We start from the raw sequence: 14,178 nt of genomic DNA on the forward strand, positions 1-14,178 counted from the left end.
ATACATGCAAATACACAAGAACTTGCTGGATCAGGCCAATGGCCCAAGTGGTCCAGCATTCTGTTCTCACAGTGGCCAGCCAGATACCCGTGGGAAACTCACAAGCAGAATTTGAGTGCAAGAGTGCTCTCCCTGCCTGCAGTTTCCAGCAATGATACTCAGAAGCATCCTGCCTATGACTGTAAGTATATGAAGCCAAATAAATATTATAAAGGGACGCTGGTGGCACTGTGGGTTAAACCACAGAGCCTAGGGCTTGCTGATCAAAAGGTTGGCAGTTCGAATCCCCGCAACGGGGTGAGCTCCCGTTGCTCAGTCCCTGCTCCTGCCAACCTAGCAGTTCAAAAGCACGTCAAAGTGCAAGTAGATAAATAGGTACCTCTCCGGCGGGAAGGTAAACGGCATTTCCGTGTGCTGCTCTGGTTCGCCAGAAGCGGCTTAGTCATGCTGGCCACATGACCCGGAAGTTGTACACTGGTTCCCTTGGCCAATAAAGCAAGATGAGCACCACAACCCCAGAGTCGTCCGCGACTGGACCTAATGGTCAGGGGTCCGTTACCCTTTACTAAATATTATAAAGGGCCATTTCCATGAGTCAGCTCAAAGCCAAATCACTGTGGCGGTTTGGGACGGATCATTTTACCCGTGTTTTCATCCCACTGGACCATTCCCACCACTCTGCCAAACAAATATTTTCTCCCCCATTATGCAGTGATTGGCACGGCCAAAAGCGCAGAATGCAGATTGTATGACGTAGCTTACCCCCTGCTGCCATATATATGCCTTCTTCTCTTTGCCATATATAGCAGTTTATAGATTTACTCAAGTCGTCTCCTGCTTAACTGGCTTTGACATTTCATAATAATAGCAGTAATAATAAAGATTGCTATTATTACTGTAAAAACAGCACCTATGAACTATGGTATGCCTGACAACAACTCTGTAATTAGGGTAACATTATTATTACCATGTTGCAGCCATGCCAATTAATTCTGCATGGGCAATCAGCTATCCTCCCTTTCTCTCCGTTGAGAAAATGTTTGCTTGAGTCTCCAGAGATATTGAGGAAAATATGAGCTAAATAAAGTTTCTCTGTGTGCATGTGTTTGGAGGGGGGTGGTTGTCAAAATGCAGGCGTACTTCTTGCTATATTAGAGGTTGGCCAGAAAAGCAGAAATAGGCTAAATTTGGCATGCAAGAGTCTGCATTTCTTGCCAGTTCCCTCTTATTTTTAGTCTTTGGAGCCCTGTGAATTTTCTCAACATAAGCTCACTTGATAACAAGCATCCTGGCTTTATATCCCCATCCTCTGCCCTGTGAGTTCTGCAGGATGTGAAGGAAATAAAGAGTTCATTCCATGTAAAAACAGTGCTCCGTCTCCATTCTTCACTTTATACCATGGGATACAGCCAAGTGCAGATAATAAAGGAGTTGTATACTGTGTGTGTGTGTGTGTGTGTGTGTGTGTGTGTGTGTGTGTGTATTGCAATCTGTACAGTTGAGGACAGATCAGGACAAGGAATGTGGGTGCGTGAGGGGTGGTAAGGAGGAGGAAATAGGTATGGTCCTTACAGAATAAGACTGTTAGTTCATATAACCCAGTATTTTCGACCCTGATTGATAGCAAGTCTGAAACAGGGGTCTTTCCCATTACTAGCTTCCCAGTCCTTTTAGATGCCAGGGAGTGAACTTAGGAACTTCTCCATGCAAAAGATGCACATCCCATGAAGTTGTGGTCCTTGACTGAACAGGGGGAAATGGCCACCAGCCAAACCCCCCCCCCCCCCAGAAACATCAGTTTGGAAAGTGGTTTAGTTCCTCAGAATCTGCATAGGGAAGGCCCCATAGCTCAGTGGTAGGAGATCTGCTTTGCTTCAGAAGGTCTCAGGTTTTGATCCTCAGCATCTCCAGCTGGGGCTTGGAGAGACTCCTTCTCTGAAATTTGGTAGTGGACAGTGCTGAGCTAGGTACGAATTTGAAGATTAAAGTATGAAATGACTACTTAATCCTGTTGTCATGTTGTACAGTCAGTCAGAAATAGGAATAATTAGTGCTTCATGTGCTAAATCTTGACCAAGAAATAATTTCCACTGGGAAGTAGAAATGTGAAGGCAAGAAAAAGTTTTGGGAATCCTCTCCACCACCACCCTCCTCCCCAATTTAGCCTCTTTTCCCAGTGGAAAAATTGGAAATCTGGGGGGTGGGGAGGAAACCTTCATAGGAGCTGTGTTCTTCTCTACTGGAAAAATAATTGCAATGCTTTTAAAGTCAAGGTTTCAAAAACAATGTTTTACCTGCACTTTGCTATTTCAAATGGTTTGGGTTTTTATATATATACTAACCCTGCAAGATTACGTACAGTGTCGGGTGATTACAACTCCTGTACACTATAGGCATGTGTGTTCAGTCATTCAAAAATTTATTATAATATAAAGCACAATGCAAAGTATACGAAATCACGGCCTCGGTGAAACTGATTGTTAAGTTGTTGATCATGGCAGGGAAGGCAACACTCAGATACATTGTTAGCTGCTTGATAATGCATGCATTGATCCCCTTGAGAAAAATACTCAGAAGGAAACCATCTGACAGGGGGATATATTATGTGTTCGCTTAACATATGTGCAAGTCAAATCCTACCTGCCTTTCCCAAGCTAGCGTTATCCCACCAGCCCCAGATAACATGGCCAATGTGCAGGGATTCTGGAAGTTGTAGTCCAACAATATCTGGAGGGCACCAGGTTGGGGGAGGCAAGAGACAAACATTTTACACTTCTAAATTGAGTAAAATATAGGAAACATAGGAAAATATAGTCCTTTCTTATGACACAAAAAGAATTGTGTATAAATTAGCTGCCGCACAAATTTCTACTAGTTTGTGTGGCAGCTAATTCATACAAAATTCATTTTGTGTCCTAAGGGAACTAAATTAAATTTAGAACTGATAGAAATGTAAGTTTTGCAATTTCCACTTATTCCAATCAACGCTGGCTATCTTCTGATGGTGACTGTCTGCTGATGTAAGGAATCTGTCAGCAGAATTTTGCCAATTTTTCCTTCCACCCCACCCCCCATGACTCTCCCAAATCTGCTCCAGTGGGTCTCCAGTTCAAACTGTGGGATTGCAAAAAATATAACCTCTCTCTTTTTTTGATGATGACTCACCACTCTTAGATACCATCCTCATGGCTTCCAAATACAACCAGGGTGATCTAGTAACAGGGTGGATTATTTTATATTTCACTACATGTTTATGGAAGTATTGTCATAACCCTGTATAATGTTTGCCTACACTTAGTTGTTTTAATGGTTGTTATGTTACCAGAAAATTGCAGCGAGCATTCTGCTTATGTTCTGGGCTGTTATTGCAGCACTAATCAGAATTGCCAAGCAAACCTTTAATCTCTGCTTGGAAATCCATTTTATTACTCTTACTAATACTCCGATTGTTACGAACTAAAGCATAGTTGGTTGAAGCATGTTAAGGGGTGTCTAATCTGTATGAAAAGATCTTGAGAAAGTGCCTTTCTCTTTTGACACAGACTTGCCATGTAATTGTCACCCGAAAGAGACCACCCTGTACAAAGTCTCAGATGTTAAGAGTGCCAAGTTGTGTGTCGTTTTCCTCTCGGCCAGTGGATTTTGTGGGAAACTGAAAAAGGAATAGCGAATCCCATCCTGCAGGGATGTTAAGTTATTCCCCAAAGAGTGAAGCCATTCCAGGCAAGAATTTACAAAGCAAGAGAATGCATAACTTAGTGGGCTGGTATTTAGCCATGATTTCGTTGCCAAAAGAACAGTTGTAAACCAGTGAGAACTGAGTCCTCAAGGAAAGCAGCTGACTATAGAATCTGGCCTGGGCGGTTCAGCTTAATGAGTAGGTAGATGAGACTAATTAGGACTCTTGGCATCTGTTTGCATTCATGACATGATGGGCTTTGCAGCAGTCCTGTGGGTAAAAGCAAGGATGAAGTGTTGCTTCTGTGATGTTCTGAAAAAATCAAGCAGCGATTTGGAAGCCTCGGATTTGCTTTTCCTCTTGGTGGTTGACCCATTGTAGGAATGTTAAAGCTTTGTGGGGGAGATGGGTTCCTGTTTTGTCTCTCTCTCTCTATAGCAGGGCAGTCCAACCTCTCGGACCAAGTGGGCTGCAAGTGTAGTTCAACAGGGAACCTGCAGGCTGCCACACTGCCTTGTTGCCTGTGCGAGCCCTAAATTTGATGCCCCCACCCAGCCCTTGCGCTGCCTTCCCAAAGCCAGGTAGGCAAGGCGCAGGACTCTGGGAACGAGGTGCAAGACTATGGCAGGGTCCTAGACATGCCCTACTTCGCGTCTTAAGCATATCCGGCGCCGTGGTGCAAAGATCCCTCTGGCGGCTCCCCGGAAACTCAACAAGGGAGGGGGTGTTGGGAAATGTCCTCTGCCTCCCCCACCGCCCTGATCCCCAGCGTGGTGGCGGTGATCAAGCAGGAAAACATGCTGGCGGACATGCTCTCCAGTGTCGGGACGCCTGGGAAGGCAGCCTTTTGCCAGGAAGCAGGAGGAGGACAACAACCGGGAGCAGGGCCATCTTTAGCAGATTCAGAGGCTTGGGAGGGACGTTGCATGCAGCTTCCATCCTAAACCTCTGCGGGGATCGCTCTCCTCCTGTGGAGGCTTGGGAAGGAAGCTGCACACCCGCCAGCCATATACAGTGGTACCTCGGGTTACATACGCTTCAGGTTACATACGCTTCAGGTTACAGACTCCGCTAACCCAGAAATAGTGCTTCAGGTTAAGAATTTTGCTTCAGGATGAGAACAGAAATTGTGCTCCGGCGGCATGGCGCCATTAGCTAAAGTGGTACTTCAGGTTAAGAACAGTTTCAGGTTAAGAACGGACCTCTGGAACAAATTAAGTACTTAACCTGAGGTACCACTGTAGTTGGCAGGGCGCAGCTGGTGGGTGTTTAGGGAAAGGGGAGGCTGCTGGCAAAGGCGCACAGCTCCCCTACTCTCTAGGGCGCCCCGAGAGGCCGGCGCCCTGGCGCAACGAACCACCAAAACCAATGGGAAAGACAGCTCTGCCTACTTCCCTTCCAAAGCTGGGAAAACACTAACTAGGCTTTGAGAAGGAGATGGGTGGAGTCACGTGTCCTTCTCAAAACCCAGCGCCTTGCTTACACGCAGGGTGGATTTGCTTTAAATCAAATTGATTTAAATCACGATTTAAATCACTAGTCAGTAAGACTTGATTTAAATCACTAGTCAGTAAGACTTGATTTAATTTTTATTTTCTTTTTACAGAAAGGCTCATTCTTGCTGGTATAATCTTAATATTTACAACCAGATGAAGGTTTTTGGAATAATAAATGTTCAGAGTAGTTTTTACAGTTAGATCAAAAATTACTGATTTGCTTATGCTATTAGAAATACATAGATAATTATGAAATCATGGTGAGGTTTAATAAGTTAACTGTTTATATTTGGACAACTTTTCTGCTGTACTTTATTGGAAGGAGAAAAAATAATCATTTCCTGAGTAACAATTCAAACAATTTATTTAACTAAAACAATAACATTATAGCATATGTATCCATGTTTGTTAACTGATGTGGTTAAACGTTTTGTTTTTTTTAAAAAAATAGACTGAGTTTTAGCACACATGAAAAATTTTAAACAAATCCTTATTTCCTGATGGCTATAATGTAACTTAAATAGAAAACTATGTTCCTCCTCCAAAATCATTTTATTTTAAAAATCCAATTTAATTTTTTTAAAAAAAACTGATTTAAATTTAAAAAAAGCCAATTTAAATTAAAAAACTGATTTTTTAAATTTTTTTAAAAAAAAAAACATTTGATTTTTATCCACCCTGCTTTCATGGCTTTCGGAAGGCAACTCAAGAGCTTGGGGGGGGGGGGGGAGAGGCATCAAATGTTGCCTTTGGGCAGTGTGTTGGACTACCCTGTTCTAGAGGATACCAGTTTTTGTATGGGTTACTCTGGGCTGGGGAATGACCATCAGAACTAGGATAATAGCTGTTGTATGAAATTCTGTGTACAGTTTCCTTTGGGAACAAATATCAAATTTGCAGCCAACTAACATATTCTGTCAATTCAGTGAGTTTTGCTTGAGCTCCCCAAATTGCTTTTGGGTTTCTCCAACCCTCCGGAACTGATTTGGGGAGGCATAGGGTACATGCCGGGAGTAGACCATTGTGCAAGCAGAAATCTTTGTGCTGGCTGAAAGACCTCAGTTGGATAGTGTTCCAGTCAGAGTACACCAATTAGCTAAGTTAGTAAGGTGCATTAATTTTAAATGGTCTACTCTTAAGTAGGACTAGCATTAGCTACAATCCTATGAGAGCAGTTCTAACCATGGGAAGCCAGTGTAGTTTACGCCAGATCCCATTCAGGAATGAAGTTGAAAGAGGAAAAACAAGCATTTAAAATAGAGCTTGACACGCATCGCCCTTTTTGCTCGTGCAAATTCCACCAGGTGCCCATGTCATGGAGTTAGGATCCAGAATAAGTCCTCTTCTGCCCTGTCCAGCCCCTGCTCACATGGCCAGAAGCTCCTTTTTGGAGGCTTCCATTGGCGTTGGCTGCGGTCGAGGTGAGTTAGGACGGGGGTTATACCCCAACATATTTCATCATCATCATCATCATTATTATTATTTTATTAAAGATTTTCTTGATTTACAAAAGTGTGTGCAATGTCTGTCTCTCGTATTTCCCCCCCCCCATGTAACATTTTTACAAATCAGTTTTGTTTGTTGAGACATTAGGAAGAAAAGGGGGAAAGAGGTGGGGGTGAGGTCGGGTGGTGATGTTTCTATTTTACTTACCGTATTTTTCACTCTATAGGACGCACTTTTTCCCTCCTAAAAAGCAAGGGAAAATGTGTGTGCATCCTATGGAGCGAATGCAGGGGGGAGGCAGGCGGTAAAAGCCCCCAAAAGCTCTGAGCGCTCTTGCGGGCTTTTCCCCAGGAGGGGGATCCCTTCTCCCACCTCCTAGAAAAACCAGCAGAAGCCGCGCGGCCCCTTTAAAGAGCACGCGGCTTCTGCGGGAGGTGAGGGAATTCCCCCATCTCCCAGAAAAGCCAGTAGAAGCCGCGCAGTCTCTCACCTCCCAAAAAAGCCAGGAGAAGCCGCGTGTTCTTTAAAGAGCGCGGGGCTATCCCTGAAGCCTGGAGAGCGAGAGGGGTCGGTGCACAGCCCCTCCGGCAGGGAGAGGTTGCGTGGGGCTAAAGAGGAAGCCAAAACAGTGAGCGGCATCCATCCTGCTTGCTGCCTTGGCTTGTGCCATAGCTGCGCGCAACCCCTCCGGCAGGGAGAGGCTGCACGGGGCTAAAGAGGAAGCCAAAACTGCCTTGGCTTGTGCCATAGCTGAGCGCAACCCCTCCGGAAGGAAGAGGTTGCGCAGCCTGTAAGCTGCTCTTTGGGGCGGGGGGGGAAGATTTTTTTTCTTGATTCCCCCCCCCCTAAAAACTAGGTGCGCCCTATGGTTCAGTGCGCCCTATGGAGCAAAAAATACGGAACTATATGTAGGGTTTGCTGTCAGCGTTGCTTGTGCAGGTTCTTTGTTGTTCACTTGTGTTCCTTTGGTGGTGAGAGAGGTTGGGGTTGGCCTATGGTGTGGTTATTCATTTGTGGTTGGCTGTGGTGGTCTTTGTTTTCATGTGTGAGTGGGGTGGGTGGGTGTTTTGGATCAGGTTAGCCATATTGATTTGTATGTTGTTGGTGGATTTTTGTCGTTGTCTTGTTGAGCTGTGTATGTGATAAAGGGGAGCCATACCGGGGTAAAGGCATCTTCTTCTGTTTGTTCCCGGGTCAGTTTCAGTTTATTGGTTAATTTTTCTAGTAGGGCTGTTTCCCATACTGTTTGGTACCATTGGTCCATGCTTACTCCTGACAGGTCTCTCCAGTGTCTGGCTATGATGCTTCTGGCTGCTGAAAGTAGGTGGGTTATGAGGCCTTTGTGGTGTAAGTGGGCGTTATTGTCAGTATGATGTTCAGTATTGTGATGTTCAGTAAGGCTAGTTCTGGGGTGATTTCTAATACTTGCTTGGTTATTTTACTTATTTCACATATGGCTGTTGTCCAGAATAGTTGGGTTTTGGGGCACTCCCACCACATGTGGAGGTATGTGCCTGTGGAGGTGCACCCTCTCCAGCATTTTGGTGAGGTTCCTGGGTGTATTAGCGCTAATTTTCTTGGTGTTAGGTACCACCTGTAGGTGAGTTTCAGAGTGAATTCTTTTCATTGATATGGATTTAAAGGGGGGTTTAGTCCACATTTTGGTCCATTGAGACCCCAACATATTTCTGACAGAGCCAGGGTGGGGAACCTATGTGGATATCTGCCAGTTCCTAAGTTGCTCATCCTGTCAGATACTGGTCTTGATTGTCTTCTATAACTATAACTGGGACTTTCTTCTGTTTGGGGCTCAAGGTCCATAGGTTTGAATAGCACTTTGAAGCATTTTCTTCTTACTGTGTGTGTCCTGCACAATTTAGTTCACTGTGTTGAACTTGAAAATGCACTCCGTTGTAAGCATTATATTTCCTCTGTGTGTTGATCTTGCAGCGTTCTTACCAGTAAAAGAAGCTTCCCCACCCCGCCTTTTAAATATCAGTTTTTGACAGGATGATAAAGTGAAGATTTTTGGAGAGAGCCAGTGCCAGCTTGTGAAGGGAACTTCTGTTGCTGAGTTTGTTTTTTCCTAGTCCTGACATTTTAAAGCTGTACATTTATTTCAGTCTTGGCAAGGACGTGGTTGCATAAATCAGCGTTCGAACTAATTGGGAGCAGCTCAAGCGGAATGCTAAGAAGGCCTTATCAGAAGCTACTTGTTGCCCTTGCCTATGGAACTGGCTGGGTGTTTTATAGTGTGCACTCTTTCCTCTCTATCTGTCTGGACTGGCAAATGCAGAATTAACTGCACCGGGGAGTGGTTTATTTCAAGAGCAGGAGTCAACCCTACTACAAATTGATAAGCTGATATACAAGTCTCCAGCAGCACAGGAAGTGGTTTCTAGAATTCTTCAAGGTTCTAGATGAGATTACTGAATTTTTATTATTATTTTATGCTTGGCTTGTTGTAGTTCATGATTAAGCCCCCCCGCCTTTACCCCCTTAGCATGCAAATCTAGCTGTGTAGGAAATTGCTCTCGCCTTGGTGGTCCACAGTTTTTTGAGTAACTCTGCTGTGTTTTTTCAGGTTTGATTTGTGACCTTTTTTTTGCAAGCGGTACTGTTAAGACACTACTTTGTAAGCTTGTTAAACTTTTCAGGGCTCCTGAATGGAACCGCTCTATTTTTTCCTGTTGATTGCTGATTAATAGCTTCACTAAATTGACCAAGCATCAGTTCCCTTGGGGGAATAGGGCGGCATTAATTAATTATTGGTTCTTTTGTTGTTGCTGTTCTTTTTGGAAAAATATAAGAGAAAAACAAGAGTTAATTAGCAATTAAAGGCTCGCTCTTTTTCCCTCTGCAGGAAGTGAAACTGGCACTAAGGCAGTCTTAGAATGAGAATTCAGGGGCAAATCAGTCTATTACTAATTCACCAGCCCATATCTACAGGAAACAAACAGAGGCTGAGCCTGCAACCAAAGGCTTTCAAGTAGCATTACAGAGGAACTTTGCTGAATGGAAATTACTCATGAGTAGACATTATAGAAGGCTCTTTGCCATGAGTCCCAGCATTTCTGGGTAACACAGCAGTATATTAAGTACTCGTGGAATCTCTATTTCAATTCTTCTCCCTGCATTTTATGTAATGAAAATTGCAAACGAATCTTGCAAAATGTCTAAGAAACACCACAAAGGAGGGATAAGGCAGTGATATTCACAATCTGGTTTTGATTCATGATTAGCATTGAAATAAAAGCTTGGCAAAAGTGTCTTCATCGTATATCCAAAGTGTCGCTCTGTGCATCTGTAACATAATGAAGATTTTGTGCACTGCTTTTTATCTCAGGCTGAAATTCACCTCGGGTGTTTCTTCTTTCTCTCACAGCTTTTCCATGTGGCCTACGTCCTGATCAAGTTTGCAAATTCCCCTCGCCCAGACCTGTGGGTGCTTGAGCGGTCAACGGATTTTGGACTTACATATGAACCTTGGCAGTACTTTGCCTGTGAGTATGAGAGAAAAGTGGAAGGGATGTGGCAGTGGAGCCACGTTCACCAGGGGAGGGGAGCCTCCAGTCTTGGCCTGCCAGGGATACAGGCTGGCCTGCAAGGCCATTTCCCCCAACAGCACTCACCTTGCCCATCAGCTGATGTCTCTTATGATGTCATCTGATGGACAGCAGGGGGTGGGCTAAGTTCTATGTTGGCTGAGTGTGCCAGTTCCCAGGAGGGAACAAGGGTGTGCAGCCAAACTGAGCAGGATTTAACCCCTGCTCATGAGCTATTGAGGGACGTGGGTGGCGCTGTGGGTTAAACCACAGAGCCTAGGGCTTGCTGATCAGAAGGTTGGCGGTTCGAATCCCTGCGACGGGGTGAGCTCCCATTGCTCGGTCCCTGCTCCTGCCAACCTAGCAGTTCGAAAGCATGTCAAAGTGCAAGTAGATAAATAGGTACTGCTCCAGCGGGAAGGTAAACTGTGTTTCCATGCGCTGCTCTGGTTCACCAGAAGTGGCTTAGTCATGCTGGCCACATGACCTGGAAGCTGTACGCCGGCTCCCTTGGCCAATAAAGCGAGATGAGCACCGCAACCCCAGAGTCGGTCACGACTGGACCTAATGGTCAGGGGTCCAGTCTACTACTTTTTACATGAGCTATTGGGCTCAGTTTTTCAAGATTCCACAAAACCTCTTCCTGATTCCCTTTGCATTGGACTCCCTTGCTATAACAAAGGCTTTCCCCCTATGTTTCAGTAGGGCTTTTGATGGAGTTTACATTGAAAGCCCTGTTTAAATGGAAGGGGAAACCTATGTTTTAGTAGCACCTTGCTCCTGCCATCATTGTGACACCAGGTGATAGATGGGTGGGCATCCCCACCCACCTGCCACATTTGGCCGACGAGGCTGATCCTAGTAAGGACCTGGCCTGTGGAGCAAAAAAAGTTTCCCACCTCTGACCTACTCCAGTGGCCCTGGAGCAAAAAAACAGCCAGCATTTCATGACTTAGGTAAAGCTCTGTATTATTTCTCCCCTTTGCTTACTCATTTGTCATAGTGGTATATAGAATCTGCAGGTTCAACTGAATACCCGTTGATGGAGAACTACAGTGGAAGAAGCTAGTGTTTCCAGTCCTTTCTTGTAGACTTACCAGAGGCTTCTGGTTGGTTACTATAGGAAGCAGGTCTGGATGAACCTTTAGTCTGAGCAATCAGGGCTCTTCTTATGTCTATATCCCAACCAGAATGCCCTTGCATCATACAAAATACCTTACTGTACAGTCAGCCAGATTTTCCACATTAACGATCTAGCATCTTGAAAAGGTGCGTAGATGAAGGAATTTTGGCAGGTGTAATTTTCCAAATCAGCACAGCAGAACTGTGACCTGACATGTTACTTTAAGTTCCTCCCTTAGCTGTTGTGCAGAAGGTGCAAGATCCCTAAAATAGCTGCTTCTGACTTGGAGTACATGGGTTTCAGTGTGTGATAGGCTTTCCTGGAAGAGATTCCTCACCGACCCCTCTCAAAGTGGATTTTGGTTGGGTCAGGAGGCATGGTTATCAATCCAAACTACCCTCTTGTACAGCGAACTGTTGATTGTTTCATTTCCTTAAGATAATGTGACTGGTAGTCAATTGATGGAAGGGTTCGGGCTGGATCAGACCTGCAAAACCTCTTCCTGAGCAGCCATAGGGCCAGGATTCACAAAGGCATTGGTAGGATTGCTGACATTTTTCTCGGATGACTCTTGTGCTTGTAACAACTGTATGACAAACAAAAATGCAGCAGATGGAGTATTTTGTGGCCTGCAGAAACAGGAACAGTGGAGGGAAAGTTACTTGTTGAATTTCTTGCATTATGCAGCTGTTAAAAGCAGAGGCAGCTAGCCAGAAAAAAAATATAGAGAGGAAATATAAAGTCCTATAAGTACCATCTGGACCTGTTCTGGCAGTTCAAGAGGTAAGGAGGTCTTGCAGCAATTAGTAGGTGAACATGTTGATCGAACAGCTGTTAAATCCTCATCTACAGGGACCAGTTGAAAATATGGCAAACGTATTTGAAACTTGTTCTTGACTTGTGTTATTCTGCTCCAGCACACACTCTGCACTTAGCATGCCGTATGCTTTTGGAAATGTATTGTGATGGGATAGTCGGGTGCCTAGTGAAGAATGTGTTTTTCATTGCTGCTGACTACTCAAAAAAGGTATAATGATTGAAAAGATGAGTTATTTTTTGAGTCTCAAGTGTGTTTTTTATTTTACTTTATTTTTAACGAGGAGAGTCAGAATGACTGAGGTCGATAATATCTGCAATATTGCATCCTTTCTGGAATGAGGGAAAGGAATGTTCCCCTGAAGCTAACAACAAGGGGGTTTGTTTGTTTGTTTGTATACACTGCTTGATGGTTAAAAAAACCCCTAAACCTCAGGAAGAATAAATGAATAAATTTATTGCAGGTAAAACAGTTGAAAGCTGCAATATGAAATGTTCAAAAAATTAAAATGAGAAATAAACTAAAATAATATTAAAACACACATCAACATTCTCGATATTGGGGAGGCTTGTCCAAACAACAGGTTTCTAAGCAGGTGCTGAAAAGAGTACAGTGAAGGTATCTCTCTACCTGATGTCAGCAGGCAGGGAATTCCAAAGTGTAGGTGTTGCTGTACTAAAATAACGACTTCTTATCAATGTGTTCTGGTTTGTGGAGTTGCCAGGAAAAGGTGTGGGCTAATGGTAGTATTGCAAGTGTAGAAACGCAAGCCAAAATATTCTGCACCTATATTGTGTTCTGATAACAGAGAGAGGGGTCCTGATATGTATAGTGAAGAGCTCATGAGGAAATGGTTTTTCATTGCTCACTCGTTTTATCTGTGTTGTTGTATCCTGGATGTAAAGAGTTTTATATATTTGCTTAAGGAAGTTACTTTATAGGTTGGTCCTGACATGATAAGCACCCAGACATTTGCCTTGTCTTTCCTAAATCTCTGCAGTTAAAGATTAGAGCAACCTGCAAGGAGGTTTCTGTGTATCTTTCTGTGGTCTCCCATTGTGATGTTGTCTTCTTCCTGCCTTTTACTTTCCTCATCCATCATTCCTAGCATTTATTGGAAAGCTAATATTTCAGCCAGAAACTCTGTGAAAGCTTGGGGGCGTATCCTGACAGGAACAACTCGCCAGTTGTTTCTGAAAGCGGTCACAATTAGGAAGTGCCATTGCTTTGTATGCAGAAAGAGTCATCTTCAACCATTGAATATCTGGGGGAATAAGCGGGGATCCTCAAACTTCGGCTAGCCTTGGTCATGAGCCCCAATTTGTGGTTGCCACAACTCTGCCCGCCAGAGGTGCGTGGAAAACCTCCAAAGAGCAGCACGAGGGGAGAGAAAATTCCCAGCTCCCCTTCTCAGGGCCAAGCTCTGGAAGATGGAGGAAACTCATATCTTTAGTTGCATATTGCTTTGGAGGTTCTCAAAAATGCTGTGTGAGATGCCTCCAAGCCTGTCATTCTTGTCCCAGAGGTAATTCTCAGCAAGGCAAGTGTTATGAAGAACTTTGCAGGTCCTTGTGGATTTGGTGGTCTCCATGATTCCGTTAGTCTCTCTTTATCTCTGCTCCATTCTTACAAGTGATGTGAATAAGCAATAGTAGAAGTTGTAGTAGTAGTAGTCGTAATAGTGTAAGTTCTTAACATTCTTACATCTTGTCACAAGACTTCACGTCTGCTGTCTGCAGTTAAGATAAATACTAATGTTCCCCCATCATTGTATCTGAATGTCACAAATATATTAAAGTTTGTAGTTCAGAATGTTTTTTAAGTCTAATGTGCTTCTGAATATCTCACTCATTTTCAGAGTAAGTTGGAGTAGTTAGCTCCCTCCCTCTCTGAACCCATAAGTATCTTTCACAAACACCTTCTTGCTTTTGTCTTTTGATCGCAAGTTTTGCATGCTGCTTGGGCGTATGCTTTGAGTGGCAAGATGGTTCAACGCCTTGTTTTTGTTTTCACTCAGAAGCAGATTTTTCACTTAGCACAGCATCTCTCTTATTTACCCAAAATGGCCCTGT

The 14,178-nt window shown here is 44.0% G+C and overlaps 1 protein-coding gene across 4 annotated transcripts in view; it reads left to right on the top strand.

Annotated features, from left to right (window-relative positions):
• LAMA5 (laminin subunit alpha 5) overlaps positions 1-14,178 on the top strand; it is a 230,839-nt gene that overhangs the window by 89,786 nt on the left and 126,875 nt on the right. For all 4 annotated transcript variants that reach the window (XM_081010969.1, XM_081010970.1, XM_081010967.1 and 1 more), the window contains one exon: positions 10,007-10,124. In XM_081010969.1, the coding sequence (XP_080867095.1) occupies positions 10,007-10,124 (118 nt within the window). The remainder of the gene's footprint in view (positions 1-10,006; positions 10,125-14,178) is intronic.

This window comes from Podarcis pityusensis, assembly GCF_964106645.2.
Source record: "Podarcis pityusensis genome assembly, chromosome: 6".
Classification (NCBI taxonomy): Eukaryota; Metazoa; Chordata; class Lepidosauria; order Squamata; family Lacertidae; genus Podarcis; species Podarcis pityusensis.